The sequence below is a fragment of the Mytilus californianus genome, unplaced genomic scaffold (assembly GCF_021869535.1).
Source record: "Mytilus californianus isolate M0D057914Y unplaced genomic scaffold, xbMytCali1.0.p SCAF_1, whole genome shotgun sequence".
NCBI lineage: Eukaryota > Metazoa > Mollusca > Bivalvia > Mytilida > Mytilidae > Mytilus > Mytilus californianus.
The window spans coordinates 126,881,872-126,907,177 of record NW_026262581.1 but is presented as its reverse complement, the minus strand read 5'-3'; the positions used below and the strand labels follow the sequence as shown (position 1 = coordinate 126,907,177).

General features: G+C 32.3%; 2 protein-coding genes across 2 annotated transcripts in view; both read left to right on the top strand.

Annotated features, from left to right (window-relative positions):
- Window positions 1-25,306, top strand: part of LOC127733608 (uncharacterized) — a 134,636-nt gene that overhangs the window by 45,489 nt on the left and 63,841 nt on the right. The gene's annotated exons all lie outside the window — the stretch shown is intronic.
- On the top strand, window positions 615-25,306 carry LOC127733632 (uncharacterized). The gene is made up of 6 exons (XM_052242953.1): window positions 615-657; window positions 20,149-20,229; window positions 20,556-20,791; window positions 23,027-23,171; window positions 24,115-24,252; window positions 24,515-25,306. Exons 2-6 carry the CDS (start codon window positions 20,157-20,159, stop codon window positions 24,631-24,633), a joined length of 711 nt encoding a protein of 236 aa, XP_052098913.1. The 5' UTR covers window positions 615-657; window positions 20,149-20,156; the 3' UTR covers window positions 24,634-25,306.

Here is a 25,306-nt window from a genome sequence, read left to right as displayed (position 1 = left end):
AGATTACAACTAAAACAAAAAGGCAGGACACAATTTTTCAAACCGCGCAGAGTTTTTCAGCGTTCGTTGTGATTTCGTCTACATAAGTAAAATCCAAATGTTGTGACAGATAAATACATGCAAATGTTCGGCTGGTTTATAGTAAGAGGAAGTTATATATTTTCTGTAGATTACTTATCTCCTTGCAGATATTCAACAGGTACATAATTGTTTATTGTTTAATTTGACTTTAACCAAGAGATATACCAGGAAAAAAATAAGTGAGCAAAAAATACACTTTTTTTTCTTAAATTTTTAAACAAATTTATAATGGCAAATTTCGGATAAAAACAAGTTCCAATCTTCTTGGCCTATTTCTATCACAATTACAGACATTGCATGGATTTCATGAAAGAAGAAAGTTTTCGGCTTTACTATCAAGGCTTATATTGTGCCAATGTATTTGGTATTTGATTGTCATGGAATTCACAGATTTTTATTTCGCTTTCAGTCTTCCTAACAGATGAAATATTAAATAATCATAAAGAAAGGGAATATCATTATCTTACATATACGCAGATCACAAATAATATAGTCGCCCTTGGTGTTCCATACTTTAATCAGGTGTATATGTATTGATCATTTACCTTGTTCACAATTTTATCATTCTGGTAACGGGTATGTAAGTATAATATGTTAGTTAAACAATTTTACTGTATGATCAGCAGAAACAAAACCCCATTTTGTATTTTTTTCAGTTATTTCATTGTTTTAAGATTCTACAATGAAAATTAAAGCAACGTGAAAGTATATGATTTGATCAAAATGCAGCCAAATTCATGTCTCAAACTCAAATTTGATTTATAAAATGCTACAAAATTACAAAAATCACACAGGAAACAATGCACTATATAGCAGAAAGTATCAACATTTTGGGATCGGTTCATCTAAATATACCCATGACACGACCTTCACTGATTGGTGATTGGCTAGTGACCGAGGGTTAAATATGTTATAGATAAATATATACAGATAAATACGGCTTTTCTGTTCGATTTCATATCAGAGATATTAAAAAAAAATAACATATATTATCGATTAAGTTGCTGTTTGATTTAATACATACTTTTATATGGTCAAATCAAAGACAATAGATCGAGGAGAAATAATAAAATTTCTTGAATTTCGGTGTTGACCAATACATAGATACGGTTTGATAAAGGAAAGAAAACTATATACCAAATCGATAGCGTATTTTGTTTTTAGAATAATATTTCCTTACAATTAAAGACTCGATCGACAACAGCTTCCATAGTGTACATGTATTAATTAACAGTGAATCGCAAATGTACCATATTTAAGGCGTCCAGTACGGTAAAAGCGTTTATTGGGATGTTCAAATCTTGTGAAAAAGGTTGATTATAATCTTTAAATTGTTTTGGTTTTCTTCTTCTTCTTTTTCTTCCGGCAAGGAGTTGACCTCATACTTGAGTGATTTACTAACTCCACTCGGTAAAACAGGAGGCTTCTCCATTGAATAAAAGTAAATATTAACCAAATAATTAAAACTATTTACACTGTACAAATTGGCAACCCTCATATGTTTGCCACGCATTAAATTCAAATGCAATTGCAAATCTGGTTTTTCTCTGGAAGTCATCTTTTCTTGTTGTTTATTTTGAATAACACGTACAACTGGTTAGCATACATTCACTACAAACCAGTAAAAGTCTGGCCTATATCTGTACTCGACTGTACTGATTTTTACTCGACCAGTCTGAATTGGTCTGAAATTTACTTGATAATACTCGACTGTAGTCTGAACCATACGTTTCAGTCTGAACTTGTACTTGACCCTTACTCGACCAGTACTTAACCATTTTATACGCGTCTGAACCATGCTCGACCTAGTCTGAACCATGCTTGACCTAGTCTGAACCATACTTGACCTTGTCTGAACCATACTCTACCTAGTCTGAACCATACTCGACCAAGTCTTAACCAACCTAGACCTGTTTTTTGTATCTATCTATTGTATTTCATCAATTTAGGAACTGTTTTTAACAACAGCTTTTTCCCCTGGCTAGAAATTTGAACAACAATTTGAAATTAAAATGTATTCAATATAGCATTGAAACCAAAATTTCACAATAAACATAATATAACTTCATCACCATATTCAACACTTATATACATACATATATATCCCCTTTAAAATAAAAATAAAACAAGCTGATCAAATAATCTCAAAACTGAATTGTGACTAATATTTTCACTGTTATTCAAAATTTTTTGAATGTTTCAGATATATTTTATGGTTACTGGACAATTTTCACCATTAAATTAAGCCTTGTATAGATTTATGGTGTCAGTTGAGTTTAGTTAATAATGCAGTGAACATTTTTTTTTATTAAAATATATATAAAATAGCATATAAAGCAACTTAATAAATTTTAAAAATGACACCTTTGTTTTGTTAAACCAAGAATTTAATATAATCATGATAATAGAACTTCCATAGTAATCCTGTGATACACTTTTAAAAAAGGAAATGTGTTCCAAAGTTACAGTAAAAATTTATTTCAATTAAATTTAAATACTTTTTGTCAAAATTAAAGACATGGCATACAAGAAGCACTTTAATAAGGTTTAATTACCTCAGTACATGTGTGTTTTACAGGTAAAAAGAAAGCCCTATTTTTCTTAAACTCGTGTATTACTTATCTAGTGAATTCAAAAGGCCTTGCGATTTAAGTTTCACAGGATGTTGCAATTTTGAATGAATGTTATTTAGAATTTAATACTCTCTGACCTGGTGTGATCTTTTTCATGAGTTTGCCCCAAGCAGGAGGTATTACTTTAAACATCACCACTAATCAGAAGAACAATTTTATTAATTTCTTTAATTTTTATCCCTTTTTGATATATATTGTATATAATATATCTATTCCTGAGGTAGAAAAGCCTTAGTATATCAAAAAATTCAAAGTTTTGTGAACAGTTAATTTATAATTATGACCATATCACTAATAATTCATGTCAACACAGAAGTGCTGACTACTGAGGTGGTGATACACTCGGGGAATAAAAACTCCACTAGCAGTGGCATCGACCCAGTGGTTGTAAATAAACTCATCATAGATACCAGGATTGAATTTTTTTGTATTTGTGCCAGACGCGCGTTTCGTCTACAAAAGACTCATCAGTGACGCTTGAATAAAAAAAAGTTAAAAAGGCCAAATAAAGAACGAATTTGAAGAGCCTTGAGGACCAAAATTTCCTAGAAGTTTTGCCAAATACAGCCTAGGGTAATCTATTCTTGAGGTAGAAAAGTCTTAGTATTTCAAAAATTCAAAGTTTTGTAAACAGTTAATTTATAATTATGACCATATCAATGATGATTCATATCAACACAGAAGTGTTGACTATTGGGCTTAAAAATCTGAAGATATCAATGGAAAAATAATAAAGTAAAAAACTGAAATTTCATTACGGAACTTGATCCCTCCCCTATACATTTTGTGTATTATCAAACCGTACGGTCAATAATAAGCACTCAACTAATATATGAAATTACTACCGTTTTCGTTATTTTATATAGATAATTTCAATTAAGTGCATATATTCAATATATGTAGAAAGTTTGTTTGTATATGTTTTTTATTTGATTTTTTTGCTATTTCCGTTAAGGGAAAACGGTACTATTACATTTTTCCAGCATTAGGTTGGCCTTTTGTGTACCCAAGGTAGGTGAAGGAGCGCTGTGATTGGATGTAAGGGTACAATATATTTTTTTATTTATCTATGAATAACTGCAGTGTGTATATTTACAATATAAATTTTGAAACCCATTGAAATATTTTCTAGAGAATTATTCGGAAAGACTTCCAAAATTTCATAAATTAAATGTAAAATGACGGTGGGCATGGATAACATAAACAAGCTTCGTTGGAAGTTGGTCATGATACTATTTGGCTTCAATTTTTAAAACAGAGTAATAACGTACTAACACCACACATAACTGTTTTGTCAAGGTTTTTATTATAAAAAGTAGTAAATTTAGAAAATGTTAGTATTGTCGCCTATGGCAGAATAAATAGTACCGTTTTCCCTCAATTACCACTTTGTTAGAAAAATTGTTTAAAATCAAAACAACTGACGGATATTTTCAGCTATAATTGCGCGACCTCTGAAAAAATTAAAACAACACGTTTTAAAACTTGCTCCTTCAGGTCCAAAGAAAAGCCGATAAGTCGCTAAATTGTATGCATTACATAATATGCACACATATAACATCGAAAGACAGTTTGAGTCAATTAACTAGTATAGGGAAGTCGACGTTTGTATCTGCAATGAATAAAAGGTTGAATGAGGTGTACATCAACTGGGATGCACGCATAGAAAGAAATACAGACCTTTTTGACGTCGGCTTTTGATGATGGGAACAAAATGGTAAGATCATATAACGATGGGCCTTTGCGGAAGGCAATAACATAAACAATACAAATTTTAATGCACTTGATGCGAATTTCGTAATTAATGTATCTTCAGTGAATATCCAAAATCTGATGCAAAAAAAACGTAAAATAACAAAAATACCGAACTCCAAGGAAAACTTAAATCGGAAGGTCCCTTATAAAATGGCAAATTTAAAAGCTCAAATAAATCAAACGAATGGAAAACAACTTTCATATTCCTGACTTGGTATAGGCATTTCCTCATGTAGTAAATGGTGGATTAAGCCTGGTTTTATAGCTTGCTAAACCTCTCACTTGTATGACAGTTGCATAAAATTCCATTATATTGACAACAAAGTGTGAACAAAACAAACAGACATAATAACCAAATGCTGACAGGAGAATCAAACCAAAATGGACCCAAAGTATAGCCCAATCCGGATAAGGAATCAGAGCTTTTCATGAGGAAAACGATGAAATAGTTTTATTGATTGTATCCCTAGGTTCATGATAAAAACATTTGAGTAACTAACGAAGGAAACAAAATTAATATTCATAGAACAAGAGAAATTTTGAGTCTTCATATCAATACTGACATCGTATTCAGTCGAAACATTGGTGTACGCAAATAGTCTAGATGAAGTCACTGTTGAAACAGTTTTGTCATTTCCGATTTGTTCGATCCCTACAAGCCTTTTTATGATGATTGAACCATGATATAATTAAGTAAAGCCGATCTTTGTCATACCGTTTTGATTAGGGATGGTATGGCTTTTGGTGACTTTGGGGTAAAGTTCTCTATTGTTACCTCTACCTCTATTGTTGATTTCTCTGACAGATATGTCTTCAAAATTTCAATCAAGGTAGCCGAACGTGACCTAAGATCAAACTTTACACCAGACTGGAAAAAGTGTTTATCTTCCAATGAAAATAAGCAAACATTGTTCCAGTTTCTTGAGAATTTTATTGTTTGTTACCGCCTAAACTAAACGAATGCACTAGCAAGTAATGATGAATTAACTTTAGCTGGAACTTTTTCCTATCCTCAAATCGTAAAACGCATTTGTGCAAAAACTTTCATTGACCGAGTCCAGCTTTACAGCACCCATGAGGAATATGATACTCGTATGATTTTGCATGCCGTGCATGCCGATAGACAGGTTGAATGTCGTAGCTGTAAAGGAAGGATCATAGGACACGGTCGTTTTAGGTGTTTGTATTCACTATTTGTTGTCCCTGAAAAACGATTTGAAACGGGAGCTGTTACCAGCACCAAGGATGCAAGACGAATTATACATATACATGAACTACTTAGTATGCAATTCTTTGCATTCCATCATCAGTCGATGCATGCAATTTCAGGATGTCAGTCCACAAAGGCAATGTTTGGCATAAGTAAAAAAAAAAATTTAAAGGTCCTGAAACAGGTGTGTATTGATGTGTACGATTTAATAAAACTGCCAAACTGTTGATTAACCCATTTCAATTGGAAGAAATATCGTGCCTTTGCGTTATGATCAAAAGGGTAAAGTCAAAAGCATACACAGTGTTCTCAATAAATTACGTGTAAAAAAACTACAAAAAAAGCGTCTTGGCCAAACTTCCCCCTTGGGATTCAACGTTTAGTCAACATTTGCTTCGAGCATCTTTGCAAGTAAATGGATGACATCACACCTTCCTTGATCACTATTTAGATCTCTTAGAAAGTTTGAATCGATTGTTACGGATGGTTTGAAGTCGGTATTTTTCGAGGGTCAAATGTCTTCGGACTTTCTAAAAGGCATTATATGTACTTGTAAAAGTTAAAATATGTGTGGTCAAAAGAATGTATTTGCATTGAGCAGTACCTTTATGTACATACTTGTGTCCATGTGAAGCAAGTGAAATGTGTGGACACATTAATACAGATCTTCTGATGGTTGACTGACATCATGAAGCTGGAAATCAGCTTGAGTTTCTTTTGAAGTCAATGTGCACTGCATGGAGAAAAAGGGGGAGGGGGTGGGGGGGTAATGAGAGTAATAGTCATTAACCGGTGTAATTTATTTAAAAGGATACAATGTTATGGACGCATTATTTAATTGGTAAAACATTAGTAGCAACGAGTCCTTTTTAAATACAAAAGTATCGCAAATTCAATATGAGGTCATATTTGACCGTAGTTTACTGTTGCTTATGACTTGATATCTCGCACACTAAAACTGGTTAAAAAAAATATTTTAATGTATATTCTATCATGACACTTCATTTTTACGTGGAATGTATATAAATTGGAGGTTAAGGTGATATCATCATTTTATGGGTTGAAAACTACATTGTGTTTTAAGGATGTCGTTTTGAGGATTTTTTCGGTTTATGTATAACAAAACATTACTGAGGCCAATTAGGTATCGTTTGTATTTAAACAAAAGTTAGAATTAGTAAAACAAAATCTCAAAATTGATATCTTTCAAAATTTCCACAGATTTGTAAAGTTGACCTTTGACCTCAGTTTATCAGAAAATGTGACCATATCTGAAACTTACAACAGACATACTCTTAAAGTACAAGGTGTCCTCTTTCGAATGATATATAATATAGGTGTGTGTTTGGTGGTGAGATTTAATTCCCATATGATATATAATATAGGTGTGTGTTTGGTGGTGAGATTAAATTCCCATATGATATATACAGTCCTTGGATGGTGTAAATTTCCCACTAACACCATACACCATTACACCATTCACCATACACCATTACACCATACACCATTACACCATACAACCTGTGCCATTACACCATACACGTTACACCTTGCACCATACACCTTACACATTACACCATAATGCAAAGCGTGCGACTACAAATTTTTTTATATATTTTAGAAAACGAATTTTGATCACAATATTGTAAATTAATGTATAAAATTAAAAATCAGTTCTTATCAATATTTTGCATAGTTTTAAATGTCATACACCATTCATTCACACCATTCCCGATCGCACGTTACACCATTACACTATTCCCCTTACACCATACACCATAGCACCATACACATTCTACCATTGCACCATATGCCATACACCATTACACCATACACGTTTTTTGGGGACGTTTACACCATCCAAGGGCTGTAATATAGGTGTTTGTTTGGTGGTGAGATTAAATTCACAAAAATCTGTCCTCAGTCACTGCACTAGTCTAAACAAAAATACACATGAAATGCTGATACATATTATTAAGTCCATGATATACGTTTTAGCATGTTATAAATCAAATATGAGAATTTGAGTCAAATCGGTGAGCATGAATTTGACAGCTAATGTCCCTTTGATTAAAAAAAAATTAAATGAAAAACTCAAATGAAAAAAGTCACCAACTATCAAGTAAACTTACTATAAATCATTAAATGTAATATAAAAAAGCAAAATAGTATGAGTTAATCCTTGACATGACAAGACAGTTCATGTAACATATGGAAAAGGGGGAATAACTACAATTTATAATCATTCCTATCAAATATCTATAGATCAAAATAGGCCATTTAAGCATAAAAAAGTCTTTAATTAACTTTCCAATACAACATTAATATTTAAAACATAATAAAAAAACTTATTAATAGAAATAAAAAGATGTGGTATGAATGCAAATGAGACAACTCTCCATCCAAGTCACTATGTGTAAAAAGTAAACAATTATAGATTAAAGTACGACCTTCAACACGGAGCCTTGGCTCACATCGAACAGCAAGCATTCCGAATCTGTTAATGTCCATTTTATAAATGGATTTGTATACAAAGTATACAAATTCTGATCAACATAGAGATATCACAGAAACTAAACTCCACATTAAAAAACAATTACTTAAATAAAGCTAGCTATAAAACCAGGTTTAATCCACCATTTCTACATAAGGAAATTCTTGTACCAAGTCAGGAATATGACAGTTGTTTTCCATTCGTTGGATGTTTTTGAGATTTTGATTTTGCCATTGATAAAGGACTGTCTGTTTTGAATTTTCCTTGGAGTTCGGTATTTTTGTTTTTGTTAAACAATAGAATACAATGCTAAACATGTATATGGTACATAGGTCAGTGTACTGGTTTAAAAATATCACCGTGCTGTGTGTAAATACATGAGCACTACTCACAGTAAATGTATTCCATATCCTGATAAGATAAAAAAAAATATCCACTAGTCTGGGGACTATGATTGAATCTTGTCTCAATTCAAAAAAATGTATAACTACAATTAAAATATGTAGTTTAAGACTTCTGTATTTTTAAATACCAAATTTATCTATCTATGACTTTTAATGTATTCCTCTAATATTTATAAGTACCAGATTGTTTTATATGAAAAGGTTTGATAAGACTCTGTGTTATAATTTTATGATTCAATTTTTACTCTTGCAAACTCCTAATATTCCTCCATTCAATACATACTTTCAATCCCTTCACACAGTATTAAAATGACATACTATTAATTTGTTAATTAGATTTAGGGTTAAAATCAACTGAGCTGAATATAAGAATATTAAAAATCCAAGAATATAAAGTAATTTCAATATAACTAATGAGTTATAAAGCAGTTAATTAATTAATACTGCATTCCAATATATCTTCAGTCTAAATCTACCAAAAGCAAAGAGAGCTTATAGTAAGGCCTATGACCAAAAGATTGACCAATCAAAATCTTAGAATTTTCTCTCATAAATGATATAAACTAAAAGAGAAGTGGAAAAGAGAATATCACATTGAATATATCAATCAAATATGACTCTGCCCCAATCCCTCTTGATTTGAAATTATGTCCAAGTCATGTATAAGAGGGAACTAAACATGTATATATAGAAATATTAATGACATGAAAGATATTTTTTAATAAATTAAAAAATAAAATACTTATTGCTAGTAATGACTGCGAGTAGTACCTCGCTTACTTGTCTCTCTAATCCTGGAAATAAACCATGTCGCAAGCAATCATATATACAGTCTTTTTTCCCACTATTGCTGTATAGGAACATCAACCTTGTGAACAAACTCATCTTAGCCCATCCATTCTAGTTCAAGACAAATAAGTGTTGAACGTCTATGCACACATGTCATAATTGGTTCCGGTTGTGTCTTTATCTTATTCTTCTGATCTCCGGACGCGCTTCCAACGGTTTCCTGAACATCAGATCATCAATCAGATATGACTCTGCCACTTTTATGATGTTTTTCAATTTGATCGTAAGATAATTTGACTACCGCATATATTGCAAATTTTGATATTTCATGTCGACATTATAAATCAATTTACAATTTTATTCGTAACAGTCCTTTTCTACTTAAAGAGTTTTAAAAATCTCATTGGATAAGATAGATAAATAAAGGCAACAGTAGTATACCGCTGTTCCAAAGTCATAAATCGATTAAGAGAAAATAAAAACTGTTTAAACGTTGTTGTCATTTTAGAGGTATTTTTAACATTGCCATATAAGCGGGGGGGTTCTAGCCATGAAACAAGGTTGACCCACCATTTTTTTCTGAAAATGTCCTGTACCAAGTCAGGAACATGGCAGTTGTAATCAAATAGTCCGTTTAAGTTTGTAACCCGAATTTGACTAATAAAACTAAACATTAAAAAAAAATCGTGGGATAGTTTTTAAAGAAATGATTAGTTTAGGTCCCTATTGCATAACTATGCCCTGACATTTATGTCTATTATATGCGTTCTTACTTGTATTTCATGCATATTTAGTTTGTGAAATCTCCGAATATATGAAATTTATAGATAACTTCCGATTTTCTTATGCAGTTCTCCATTCCCTAGTTGCATTTAAACTTTAAAACAGAATCCTTGAGATCGCCATTGACACTTCTATTTTATTTATAATTTTTCATTATATAAATCTCTTTTTAAATTTAAGTTTGAATCATATTTGATGTTTTGGATTTGTTTTCTCTCAATCGATTTATGACTTTGAACAGCGGTATACTACTGTTGCCTTTATTTATATAAGTTAAAGTTTCCGTAAGGGTGTGCTAAATGTCATGAAAACTCATCACAGATATCAGGCTTTTAATTAAAATTTGTCAAACGCGAATACAATCGACACACGACTACTTAGTAGGGCTAAAATTTAAGAGACGAAAAGATGAGTTAATGGGCATCGACAAACCAAAAATTCAAGAAGTGGTGCCAAATCTGGTTAATGCAATCTATGCCTGGGGGTTATTAAAGAGGGTCTGGATGGGGTGCTTCATTCCTGTTTCCTTTTGCTGGGGGTACTTAAACCTTCGTGCTTTAATATACCACATATTATTAAGAAAACTTAAGAAGTTGTTAAAAAACGCACTTTTGTATATCATTTAAAAGTTGATATGCCAAAAATGCGGGAATGAGATACGAAGAACGATGCATTACAGTATTCCAGTATTGCAGAAAATTATAGGAAACCATTACCTGGTATCAGTTTAACTGCACCAGAAGAAAATGTCGAAAATTGATTTATCTTCAAATAAGTCAAATGCAGGAACCGATAACTTTAAATGTATATAAAGTGCTGAGAACGCGTACATATTATATAAATATGATCAAAATATGGTGTGAGTTTGTTTATTCTACATTGGCTAGAAGTATAGGGGGAGTGTTGAGATCTCACAAAACATGTTTAACCCCGCCGCATTTTTGCGCCTGTCCCAAGTCAGGAGCCTCTGGCCTTTGTTAATCTTTTATGTTTTTTTTTAATTTTAGTTCATTTATATGTTTCGGAGTTTAGTGTGACGTCCATTTTCATTGAACTAGTACATATTTTTGTTTAGGGGCCAGCTGAATGCCGCCTCCGAGTGCGGGATTTTTTCGCTGCTTTGAAGACCCATTTGTGGCATTGGGCTGTTTTCTGCTCTTTGGTCAGGTTGTGGTCTCTTTGACACATTCCAAATTTCCATTCTCAATTTTATGTAAATAAAATGTTGATTTTCACGGGAATGGACCTTCCATCTGTTTTCGAACGACACTGATGAGTCCTATGTAGACGAAACGCACGTTTGACGTATCAAATTATTAGCCTAGTTTCTTGGACGAGTTTTTACAACCACTTGGTCGATGACGCTGCTGATGGTGAACGTTTTCATTTCTGATCATAGTACCAGTCCAGTTTAATCCTTTTTTTTCGACACGGGATATCATTGATATGTTCGTTTTCTGCTAATATAATATTTATAAAAAGTTGAATTATTCGAAACATTAAGATGTTATTTTTTTCTACCCCAGGCATATATTGCCTTAGTCTGATGCTCTTTAATTTATGACATTTGCCGTATTTTTCAACAGACGGTTGGCATTACTATGGGAACTTACTACGCTATTCTGCATGCCGACTTGTTTCTTTATGGTTAGGATGTTGTCGTATCAGAGCTTCTCAAGGAAAATGTAAAGCTGTGTTATCTTTTAAAATCACGTTACGTTATAAAGACGAATAACTGGTGACAAACTTGACTGCATCTATCCAAATGCACATGATATACATGTAGAGGAAGTAACAGATATGGTTTATTTTGCATCATAATCTCTCTCGCATCTAGCAATTGACAATGAGGCTCGGATTTCCCCTTTGAACTTAACCTTTCTATGTAGCTATTGCATCAATGGTTTCAAATGGTAAAGTTAAAGTCATCCTTTCCAAAGTTTTACGGACGCAATTATTATTTGGTTGAACGTTATGGATAATGTGTGTTTCGGAAGACTACGGATTTATTTCGCTTGTCGTTACCATGTTTTCGTCCTCTTGTCCTCCATTGTAACAACACCGAATGCAAATGTTCAGTGTATTTTTACTTGGAACGAGTAACACGACACGAATCACTAGTAGAGTAGGAACTGCTTATCCTTCCGGAGCACCTTAGTTCATCCCCGGTTTTTGGTGGGGTTCGTTTTCCTCAATCTTTAGTTTTCTGTGTAATGTTTTGTTATTGTTGTATGTCTGTTGCTAGCTTTTTTTTTCATTGTATTGTCTGTGTTTTATCTTATATTTTTTGAATTGCCCACTTGATATCTTATCACACTTTTTCTAGATATGATTTGAAAATAATCAACTTATCTATTTATCATTACGATGAAATAAATATCAAAAACATTCACAGCATTTAAATCTTGTCGTACATAATACCATACTTCTTAAAAGGAAATGAAAATTGCAGCATTTTGAGATCTTCCCACGTGTGTATACCCCTAGAGAAACAACAATATTCAACTTTGTGAATATTTAACCGAAAATGCGGGCCATTATTGTAAAAGAGAGGCGAAGGAAATTAAAGGGACATACAAACTCATAAGACGAAAATAAACTGATAACACCATGGCTAAAAAAAGACAAACAGACAAATAACAGTACACAAAACACAAAACACAACATAGAAAACCAAAGACTGAGCAACACGAACCCCACCAAAAACTTGGGGTTATCTTAGGTGCGCCGGAAGGGTAAGTAGATCCTGCTCCACATGTGACACCCGTCTTTTTTCTCATGTTAGTACAAACCCGGTGATAAGTCTAATGCAGTAGGTCACATTCGGAGAAAAGGGGACGGGATTGTGGTTACGATAATTGGAACATATCCGTTGTCATCTGTGAAACGGATATTTCATAACGTTCAACCAACTCTTGATGGTGTCCGTAAAATATACGATGGGAAGATTTCAACTTCACCACTTGGAACTTTTGGTTTAATGGCTTCCTTGTGAGCAGAACATCCTCTGTCAAGGAAATCTTGATATGAAATACAACCCCTGGAATATCGTATCAAGTATGTAAGTGCAATGACATGGATTTTATAGAGAAAATTAAAAAAAAACTATAAGTATAATAGAATACAAAACTTTTTAACTGAAAGAAAAACACAGACAAACGTTGATATATTACAGAAAACGAGTAATATAATCACCCTTGGTATTCCATACTTTATTCAGATGTGTATTTATCATTTACTTGGGATCGGTATCCATTTTATCTTCGATAAAATTTTACCTGTTTTTTATTTCATCACATTTGTATCGGGTATGTTAATGTAATATGTTAGTTAAATTATTTTACTGTATGATCAGTATAAACAAAACACTCTTTTGTCTTTTTCACTTTCTTTTCCCTTTTTCTGTAAGTATCGTTTATAATTAACAGATTAAACTGAAATAATTGTTTGCTCAAATACCGAGATCAAAAAATATTTCAGTTTTTCTTTCAATGGAAGATCAATGTCTAACACGTCAAGTAATAAACACTTCGAAGCAACTCATTCCTTGGAAGTAAAGTGGAACGACCTACGAACAGAAAAGATGACCCAATAATTAGGAGTATTAAGAAAGTTAATTAATAAATTACCAAGGCATTGCATGATTATATCGCAGAAATTGAATGTAACCTTCAGATTCAGCCAAAACTTTCAATAATGGGGTAGACCTGGGTATGGGAAACAACTCTTCTAAAGGTATTGGAAGTAATTTGTGCGTTTTACCTAGCAGTAATTCAAACAGTGATCAAGCATTTATGTTGTTTACACTTGGTTATGAGAATAATACAGGAGCATCTCAGAAAATTGGACAAGTTTGACTCAACCATGCAAGCATAAAATTAAGAAATTACATTTTTTCAAGATTTAATAATCATAGCAGAAAGTTTGAAAACTAACATTCATACATGAAATGCTTTTGAGAAAACACCCATGTACTGAGGAGTTGTAGGAATGACTATTTGCATCATTTAGATAAAACCTTGAAAAGTTTGGGAAAAATTGAAATGGATAAAACTGGATTGATGTTGAAGTTATAAGGTTTTCATACTAACCTGATTGATAGGCAGTACTTAACTGTAAGTCTTTGGTTTTCAAATACAAATGGAAATATTCTAGATGATATGATCTGAACATCCATCCTAGAACAATCTAATGCTAACAGATAATCTACATTAGCACAAATATAGGACTTAGATAGTGACAGACTGTCAAAACATTCAATTTAGCGTCTGCTCGTCTGATGACAGGGACATTTTGTAGTCTTGGGGAGTGAAACAAACATTGCGTACTATTTCATTGTAGGTATGTTAATTCGGTAATCGTCCCATACTGATTTTTCTTATAAACTTGACAACGGGTATTTTTGGATCCAAGCCATTTTCACTTAAATACACAATGATAATGCAAAATGAGACTGTAGAAGGTTTTTTAGGGGTAAAAATGAATTCTGTTCAAAAAATTTCTTTTTTTTTTTCTTCTGTCTGTAAGCCAAATTAATTGAAAATTTTGTAAATTTCAAACGATCAAATTCAATAAAAGTTTTTTTTTATCTAGGTTAATAAACAATAATTGTTTCACCAATTTTTTGCAAGAATTAAACGATAAATTTTGTTTCTGGCAAATTTTTGAAAAGATAATATGTTATCGGAGCTGGTCAGAATTTTAGAGCTATTCAATAGTTTTAAACCATTTATTTACATTTAGGCTACAAATATAATTCAAAATATGTTTCTACTACACATTTTAACAGTCATGGAAATTCTTAATGAGAAAATGTGCAAAAACACACAATAATATACCGGTATGCCTACTAGTGTTTTCGACCGTTTTTTAGGGTACCCCAAAATTGGTCATATTCAATATACCATACACATAAATTGCAACGGTAAATTTCGTTCAGATGTTAGCAGATGATAAATAGACCCCTTCCCTTTCAATGATGTAAATATAAAAAAATTTAACGAAGAGAAAATGTTGGGGTTGCCAAGTCCTACCCCCTTAAATGAAATATAATACAAAGTCCAACTTGTGTAAATAGTTGGTGCTCCTCTTGGGGATGCATTGCGTTTCTTTTTTTATTGCAATAAAACACCGATATTAGGATCTATCTACTAACTAAAATTCATCGTTTTCATGTGGCAACTGCTGAGGGAAGTTAAAATATACCATAGTTACGAGGAAAACTTTGAAAATCTGTAAAGGAAATCTTTAGATTCATAAAAAAAATCTTGTAGTCTTATCAAACAAGATACAAGCAAACATAATCAACGTGTCCACATAACTTTTTTTTTATTTCATTTAATCATTTTACTATTTATTACTTATGATACTTCACATTGTGAAATTGTCTCTATTTACATATACCTGAAGGTAGATCTACTGAACTGATTATGTACCTTGTAGTTATTGCAATTGTTATATTTTGGAATAAATAATAAAAGATCATCTTTATTCATATTATTGTGAGCATATATAATAGTTATAAATTAAAAACTAATTTGGTTTTCTTGATTGAATTATTTTACACTAGTCATTTTGGGGGCCTTTATGACTTTCTGTTTGGTGTGAGCCAAGGCTACGTGTTGAAGGCCGTACTTTGACCTATAATTGTTCACTTTTTTCACATAGTGACTTGGATGGAGAGTTGTCTCATTGGCACTCATACCACATCTTCTTATTTCTAAGAATATAGTTTATAGAGTATTTTGCAATAGGAATATTGTTCAAGATTAATACCATTTAATTTTAGAATGAAACGGAAAAAATATATCAAAATGTTCTTGGCAAGAACCATCAAATTTTAAACTCATACAGTTGTCATCAGTTCATTATGAGAAAGAACTTAGCAATTTAGGACTTTATTTTTTAATGCCGAAAAAATAAGAAATAAGTAATTGCTATCCCTTACTTATCATATGATTATTGTCATTCTCCGCCATATGTTATATACTATATCGATTGCTATTATTAGGACACTGATGCATCACATGTATAAACTACATACCATTTATGAATATTTCCGTTTCGGATTCGTTAATCTAAATGAAAAGTTTGTACTAGAATATCATGTTGTTTTATTCTTCAAGTGTATCTATGTATTACAAATATATGCGCCATATAATAAAAACATACCATATATATAATAGAATATGAAACAGTGTGATTACATTTCTGAACACCAATAATACAGTCGCCTTTGGTGAGCCATACTTTAGTCAGGTGTGTATTGATCAATGACCTTATTATCTATTCTATACATGTACTATTTTATACTGGTATGTTAGTTTTTCTACTTTAAAGTCACGGTGTGTACTCTAGAAGCTATAGACTGACTCAGTTTTATCCTTTGCCGTTATTTCATTGTTAATAATATTTCATATCTAACAAATTTAATTATTTTCAGTATACATTTAAGACAAATAAAAGATCTTTCATGTATGTTATTTGTCAAGCAACCGAAGAATTTAATGGAGAAACAAGTTTCTATTTTAACTCTCGCTCTCGCATGAATAAAAGCTATAAGGTTTGTAGTCATGGGATGAACATTATCGGTACATCAGGCAAACTGCTTCCAAATCCAATATCTGCTCAATTAGATGATCTTTCAAAACTCTGTCGCTACAGCTGAAATACATAACACGTCAGACACTGTTGAATCAGCAACAGGCCATACCAGGAACTCTTCAGATATATGTAATCAGAACATTTTAGTGCACTTCCCAGATGAGTATGCAATTCATTCCTTAACTTTTCTGGCCTCGTTCATTTTGGACGTAAAAAAGCTGCCCAATATTATCAAACGGGCATGGACAAAACCGTTTCGCCGGAACATGGAATGCGATATTTTCTACAACAGAGAGAAATCAAAGTGACATTTCTGACATATTTTGACAAGGGATCACTTAAAACAGCTTCGGCTCAACTTAATATCGATGTACTTCATGAAGATATTGTACATGACTTCACGTTTTGACCGAAATGAATCTTTACTACATATTGGAAAGCTTGAGCTTCATTTATTAACGACAAGAGAGAACAAATTGTCACTCAATTAAGGAACTGAACCTTGATTGTTTGAACTGTCTTGGTATAACATCTGGTGTTCCTTATCGTATTGACTTTTTGAAAACAAATGGAATTTTCTTCGCTTTTGTCAAATGATGTTTTATATATGTTTGATTTGATGAATTATATAGGTTACGGAAATGGCACTGATGATAATTGTCACCAATTATTCAATTTTGATATAAGAGGAGGCGTCGCCTTTCTGGTATTTAAAAAATTACCGCATTTTGTTGAATTTCTGGACATTCCGAGTAATAGAATAATGGGAATTGAACATATCCGAACACATCAAACATATATCTCATATCTGTTTACTTACCAGCCATTACACAAAGTTATGAACTATTTTCGACCATGGGAACTGTTGTCATTATGGAGACCATACTGATCAAAGGCGTATATCATGGACTAAAGCTGTAAAGAATAAAATTATAGCTGATTATTCCTTTGCAGTTTCACAATTTGTATGGGACATACAAACATCAACTGCTACTCTAGCTAATATTGTAAATACAACAGCGAAATACTGAATGCTATTTTATGAGATGACACTGCAACTCATAGGTAAACAATATGAAAAACATTTAAACCTTATTGGACAGAAGATGTTTTATTTAATCGTTTACCATCGCTTCACCAAAACTTTCCACATCTAACATAAGTTGCATACCAGAAGACATTATCTAGTACACATGTGAGTTTCAACATGCAAGAATTTGGAGCGACATAGTAATGTTATTGTCACACTTTTTGACAGCATGAAAGGATTTGATACGTTGTGTCACAAAGAACTATTATTCAAGTTGTTTATATACAAGGTTAAACGTGGCTGTTGATCCATGAAATGTATCAGAACATGCGTAGCTGTGTACAGTTTCAAGGAATTTGTTCAAAATGGTTTGAACTCAAAAGAGGCGTTAAACAATGTGGAGTACTGTCTGCTGTTTTTATTTAATTTTCATTAATGATCTCTGCTGCTTTTATTTAGTTTTCATTAATGACCTTCTTTGGCAATTTATTGGAAGTCCTTATGCACCCATCTTTCCTGAATCCATTAACGTGCTCAAAGATAGTATTGAAGATGACTGTGTTATCCATAGGCAATATTTACTTGTAACCTTTGGTATAGACTATCAAATACTACAATAACAATGATAGAACGTTCTCACCAATATATTTATAGAATTATTCAAGGACTTCCTAATACGAACACGATCTGACAAGTGCACAAAATTACTTGATTTGCTTCCTGTATGTGCTATACTGACAAGTGCAAGGTACATTTTTTGGAATATCATGTAATTGAATTGTTTGAAAAATTAAGATTTTCTACCAATGGAACAGATACCTTAGCTGTATTGGGCAAAACTTTTCTGAATTTTTGGGTCCTCAATTATCTGCAACTTCGATCTTCATTTGGACTTTTAACTTTATTATGCCCCACCTATCAGAATAGCCGAGAAGTATGATTTGATCAACTTTGACGAAGTCCTTGTGAAATCAGGCAGTTTCCCAAATAAGGCTGTATGGAACAGATACATTTCCGCTTTCATTGCGAATTGTGGTAAAAACAGATAGCAGCAAAGAATATCATGTGACAGCGACTTTGACATTTTCCGTAAAATTCTCAAACACATTATACCGAACAGAGCTTGGGTTATTGCTGAAAGTTATCCCAATTTAAGAGGAGACAAATTAGTGTTGGCCTATGTTCCGTCAATCGTACAGAAGAGTCGCCTCTCTTATTCTATACATGTGGAATGCTTTCCTATAATGTTGTTGAGTAAATCATTTGTATGTGCGATCGTCTATCAGAATAGAAAGAAGCTTTGAACTTAGACTGAACCTATCTAATAAACTTTAAATGATTTTTAATTGTTATTGTGCCATAGGCCGAATCTAAAGGACTATGGGTAATTTTTATTGTTAGTACCCCAAAATGAGAATAACCCGTCACGTCATTGGTTGAATTTCAATTGTTTAGGACGTTTTAAAATAATCAAGATGCTTTTGTGTACACTTTTGAAAATATTACCCAGAATGCATTAGATTCTGAAACGGCGAATTGGACTGTTGTTTAAATTATAGCTAACGTCTCCTTATATAAAACATTAGACAAAAAGAAGAGTTTTCCTGTTTTAGAGACGATGTTCACGTGATCCATTCTTACGGTGTATACATTTTTTAACTCGTTCAAAATGACAGAGTATGCAGCAACATTAAATATGGCAATGGATGTTTATAGAGCTTGTAAATCAAGATATGATCCAAATTACCCTTTTGAATATGAATATATTTATCAATTTTACATTGTAGTAAGATCAAAAGAGATTTTAATATTATTTTTATTTTTTATTTGATGGTTTATCGTTAATAATTCTATACATAACTAAATATGCTATCCAGTATTTAGCATTGATTGGTCTTAAGCTCTGTCGATACTTTTACTTTGGACATTCTTTATTCAAACTTCTTATGACATCTTTTCGCTACGTCTGTTGAAGGTGTGTTGATTAATATTTTTAAAAGTATTTGGGAACATGTTTTATGTAAGATTTCAGGTGACCTGTAATTATTCATAAATGGATGGTTGTCTCATATGCAATAATACCCTTTTAGTTATATAGCTCCTAACGATTATACGTATTCACCATGTTCACACATTCCTAGCTTTCAAATGTTTTGGTTTGAGGGTTTAATTACAAACAAAAAACGTTTCGGACGTACGAAATTAACAACGTTTTATTTTCACATACTTATATTTTTTTTAATCAATTACAGCTGCAACTTCCCATACAAATCTTATTGTGAGTGATCCTTGTTGGAAAGAAATGAATGTTTTCAATGAAGGATATTTGATAACTGTATTTCAGGAATATCGGTTTGTTATTTCAGGTGACAAGATGAAACTGCTTATCACAACTGTGTCTCTTCTTCAATTTCTTACAGCGGTGTTTGGAAAGAGTGAAAAAACATGTAAGATTGTGTGCTTTGATTGCATTCATAATTTGTTATAGTTCTTATTTTACACAGTTTGTTTCAGCTATAAATGGTAATTTGGGAAAATTCGCTGATATTTTTTTTTTTGTATTCGTGATATAAAAAAAAACCCTAAATTGATACGAAGATGAAAATGCGAAACAAATAAAGTGACTGGCTATATTTATATTTTCATTTTTCTTTCGGATTGGTTATCTGCAATGATAAATTCAAGTTAACAACTGCTTAATACTGCTACTGTTAATTCATGTTTAAAAGAAAATACAGCTTGTACATATTATAATTGAAACTGCATCATTCAGATACGTTTGGAAAAGACTGTTCTGTATCCATTGAGCATGTAGATGAAGACAAATCAATAACAGTTGTATACAATGGAATAGACGCTCTAAAATATTGTGATGACATGTCGTTTATCGGGAGAGATGCTGGCTATCTGAATGAATATGAGATCTGTATAACACCGGAGTTTTATGAGGACCCTGATTGTGCAGTAGAGTTAACTTACAGGGATCAGTATGATGGTACACCATTGAAGGTATTTGTTAAATAAGATCAAAACTACCCCTGCATGATTTCATATTCATACATATTCATACTCAACAATTCAGTTTCAGGAAAAAGTCTCAAAGAAATAAATTCTAAACTGTCATGCTGTTCCTATTCTACAGTCTCGTTCATATATATACCGTTGTCTGGTCACGTTACTTTCCGAGACTTCAAGCATAACTTAAAATGACAAGCCAAGCATCATTTTTATCAAAATACCGAAATATCAATAATTAAACTTCATTTCAAATCTCAAATGTAGCCCAATAATGTTGAATATGCAAATATGGGATTGCAAATGATTGTTATACTCAGCGGAATTTAAACCAATACCTCTATGTCAAGTTCTTTACTAGGCCCACTAGGCTATATTAAAATCCACATTTCGACGTGAGTCGATTAATGAATGTTTCCGTCGGTTTTACCTTAGGTTGCATAAACACATGATGGGTTGTGGCATGTAGAGAGAAAACCATGCAGATGATTTGTTTTTATCCGTCGTAAAGGATTATAAAACTTAAAATACAGTCATATCAATATATGGGCTGCTTCGGATAGAAATCGACCTTATGCAAATGAATATCAGTACATCTGTTAGTCTACAGTTTGAAGCTTTCGGTTTGATAAAATATCTATGCAAAGTCTGTTACTGTTTGAAGATTGAGTTGTTATAAGAGCTCATACAAAACAGACCAAAATTCTTTTTTTTATTTTTTTATTGAATGTTCCAAAATCAATCAAAGTCTTATATATGTACATGTATAGGTGCACTTGCATAAGGACGACTTCTATCCGAAGCAGCTCATATGTTATTTGTGGTGATAGCCCTGAATAATCCTAGATCGTGTGTTGTAAAGTTGACTTATATTTAGAAACATAAAATAACATACAAAAGATGCCACGATAACATGAGTTAATATCCTGCTATGGGAAGGACAAATATTTGCAACCACCAATTTGCAGATTTGTTTTGCTGTATGGTAAAAAAAGTAAAATAAAAAAAAAAACGAACACCAAGAAAAATTCAAAGTGGAAAGTCCCTTATCAAATGGCAAAATCAAATGCTCAAACACATCAAACGAATGAAAATTAACTGTCATACTCCTGACTTGGTATAGGCATTTCCTTGTGTAGAAAATGGTGGATTAAACCTTGTTTTATAGCTAGCTAAACCTCTCACTTGTATGACAGTCGCATAAAATTCAATACAAAAAATAACAAACAGACATAATAGGTAAAAATGTCAAAAATCTGAATCACTATAAAAATAAACAACTATGACAACAAAGAAAACAAAATGGCATATAGACAAAGCATATAAGCAAAAATGAAAGACAATGATACAAACAATGACTATAGCAAAATAACACAATGGCGGGATGTATGAATACCGAGCCACGCCAAAAGGATATTACCAAAAGAATGGACTCAATAGTAAAGGTCAATAATATGCAAAGACAAATAAAAGAACACTATAACACATAATTAAGATGATAAACAATGTCAGTACTAGAATCTATACTTCAAGACAATCATGTATTATTTGTGAAGTTGATAGGGAATATTTATCAACAAGGTCTTGGTGTCTTCCGATGAACTTTTTTAGAAAAAGGACGAGACGTTCTTTGACATAACCCTGGTTCATCAACTTTGTGTTCAGACACTGATGACGTTTTGTAAAGTGTGAATAGCAGCTACAAGCTCTTGAATACCGAACGAGTTGTGAAATGTATATCCAATATGCAGGTGAAGTTGGCATATTTCTGCTAAGGTGGGATATTATATCAACCTTTATGACAGACAAAAAACAGCTGATCGGTAAGGTGTTCAATCTACATGTAACAATACATCAGGTTCTGTGTTACAACCGTAAATGAAACCGACGAGCAAAAGATTTACTCTGCTGACGAAAGCCTTATTGTTTTTTTCTAAAGCAAAGTTGGCTTGAACACGGACACAGATCAGGCGGAGTTATCACAATGTCACAAAGTTCAAAGCCCACGGAGGGAAAACACAAATTTCCTTTCACAAATATGCAGATTTAACATTATTGGGCTTAATTCAGACTCATATTTCCGATTTTCTTGTTGCAATGCACAAACACTTGATTGGTTCAATTTAGCATCATTATGTATGCATATGCTTACTTTGTTTACAAAGATTTCATCGTATTGATTTTGTTTTATTTTCTATTCATATTTTCATGTGATGTTGTTTTTTTTAGAAATATACATGTTATGACAAACCGACAACGAAATATTGTGGAGAACAGGACGCATATATGTATATCTATCTAACCCCCAAAAGTCCTAGTAATCTTGGGAATGTTCAAGTGAAACTGAAAATTGAAGCTGTAATGACATATAATTGTAAGTTATACAATTGCAAACTTGAACTACGCAATTTCCTTCATTACGTTATAATGCAATTTATAGTTATTCTAAATGTCGTCCTTCGCTGACGTTATTTCATTATAACACTCATCCAGTCTGTTTATATTATTCTTAGCTATCTTTTTGGTAGAGCAGTTTGTTTTGGATTTTTCATCTTCTACTTTTATGACGCAATACAGGGGCGGATCCAGCCATTTTTAAAAGGGGGTTCCTAACCCAGGATAAAGGGGTGGGGGGTTCCAACTATATGTCCCCATTCAAATGCAATGATCGTCAAAAAAAGGGGGGTCTAACCCCCGGACACCCCCCCCCCCTGGATCCGCCACTGCAATAATTAAGGAGTGAAAATATAGTTTAACCATCAGTGCACATCATATATGCTTATTTATTTCTAAAATTGGAAACACAAGATTTTATATGTACTTGAATACGTGACCTAACAAAATACCCAAATCCATCTAGATTATCAGATTAAAAGGGGAACGAAAGATACCAGAGGGACAGTCAAACTCACATTAAATTATACATATTTAAGAACATCCTGGCATTGTTAATTTTGGAGAGGTTGGATTCTGGCGATTTTGCCTCAAACTGTATGGGAATTCACTATTTGTAAATCCAATTTAATATAAAATGGTTAAAGATTTCAGAAAGATGTTATACCCATGTCTTATATGATCAGGAGATTTGAAAAATCGATCTCCGACAAAATTTTAGTGATTCAACAAAAACAGAAATTGATTTTTAATTTTGCTTTTAATTTATGGTCAAACCCGAAGATTTGACCCAGCTTCAACTCTGTTATTTTTAAAATTATATAAACACAATTGAATTATCTGATTGTTCAATCTTCAGTTATTTAGTAGGCATGAAATAATGTAAAACTTATCTGGTAACAACTCAAATAATTTGTTTTCAGACTATACAACCATCGGAATAATAATAGGTAGCGTTATTGGTGGTATTTTGGTGATAAGTGTAGTTATTGGAGTAATATTATGTATCACTTGTAGAGGACGAAGATCGCCTGGACAAGTCATTAACCCAGGTACTGGAGGTAAGATTATATCTATAAATGATAGTCGGTATTGGAATTTTAATTTTATATAAAATTCATTACTTCAATCTGATTGTAGACATTGTTTAAAATGTTAAAAATATCAATATAGTTTTAATTAACCATGGACATTAAATCACGTTGTAGCTACAATTTACTTTGACTTGTTTTTTTGTCATTCAGTATCAACGTCGATAACTGTCTCTCTATCCTTTTTGTGAATCTTAAATGGTGTACATTTGCTTATTTTTTTGCATTTTAGTAAGGATGGGACAATTTCAGTCACCTAATGCATCACAACCAGCAGGAAACTATGCACCACCACTAACAGGAAGCTATCCCACTCAACCAACAGGAAGTCATCCTACACAACAAACCTGAAATGGTCATACTCCACCGGCGCCTGTGTTTGCTGGCTACACATACAATACTCCTCCGCCAGCATACAGTACAGTTCCAAAAACGTGAATCGATATGAAAATATCTTTTTTTATTCTGAGTATGAAATCCATTTTATATTCTTTAAATGAAATGTCTATCTAAGCTGTGATAGTGATTATTTTCATCTTGATTTAAAAAAAAAGATTGAATTTTTCTTTAAATAAATTTGACTCTTATCTTACTTATTTTACAAATTGTCGGATTTCATGTCGACGAAATACGTCATGTTCAATGGTATGACCTTTCTTGTTATTTGTGACTAAGTGTGCAAAAGCTATATGGTCACGGTCATATTTTTTTCAGTAACAGAATCAAATTGTGAAACTTTGGAACATTTGAGTGTTGAAGAGTCTAAATAATACACTTCAAAGATTTCTGTTCGTTGTTGAAATACTTGATAAAATAATGCAATGTATTTATAAAACGTTGTTTATGTATACACTATTTATAATATTTACCTTTTATTTAGGGAGGAGTTATGTAGAAGCAAATTTAATCTAAATAGTGTTTATGCGATGCGATCTTATTAAAAATAATGATTTTTTTTTATTAATTGACTATGTACATTGACTGTTTTATTATTTATTTGTGAACATTAAATTTCATATCTTTA

What these genes read in the sequence shown, in the direction of transcription:
- LOC127733632 (XM_052242953.1), top strand. Translation starts at nt 20,157, where the DNA reads ATGAAACTGCTTATCACAACTGTGTCTCTTCTTCAATTTCTTACAGCG. An exon ending in AGCTGTAATGACATATAATT is followed by an intron (nt 23,172 to 24,114) that starts GTAAGTTATACA and finishes ATTTGTTTTCAG; the next exon opens with ACTATACAACCATCGGAATA. An exon ending in CATTAACCCAGGTACTGGAG is followed by an intron (nt 24,253 to 24,514) that starts GTAAGATTATAT and finishes TTTGCATTTTAG; the next exon opens with TAAGGATGGGACAATTTCAG.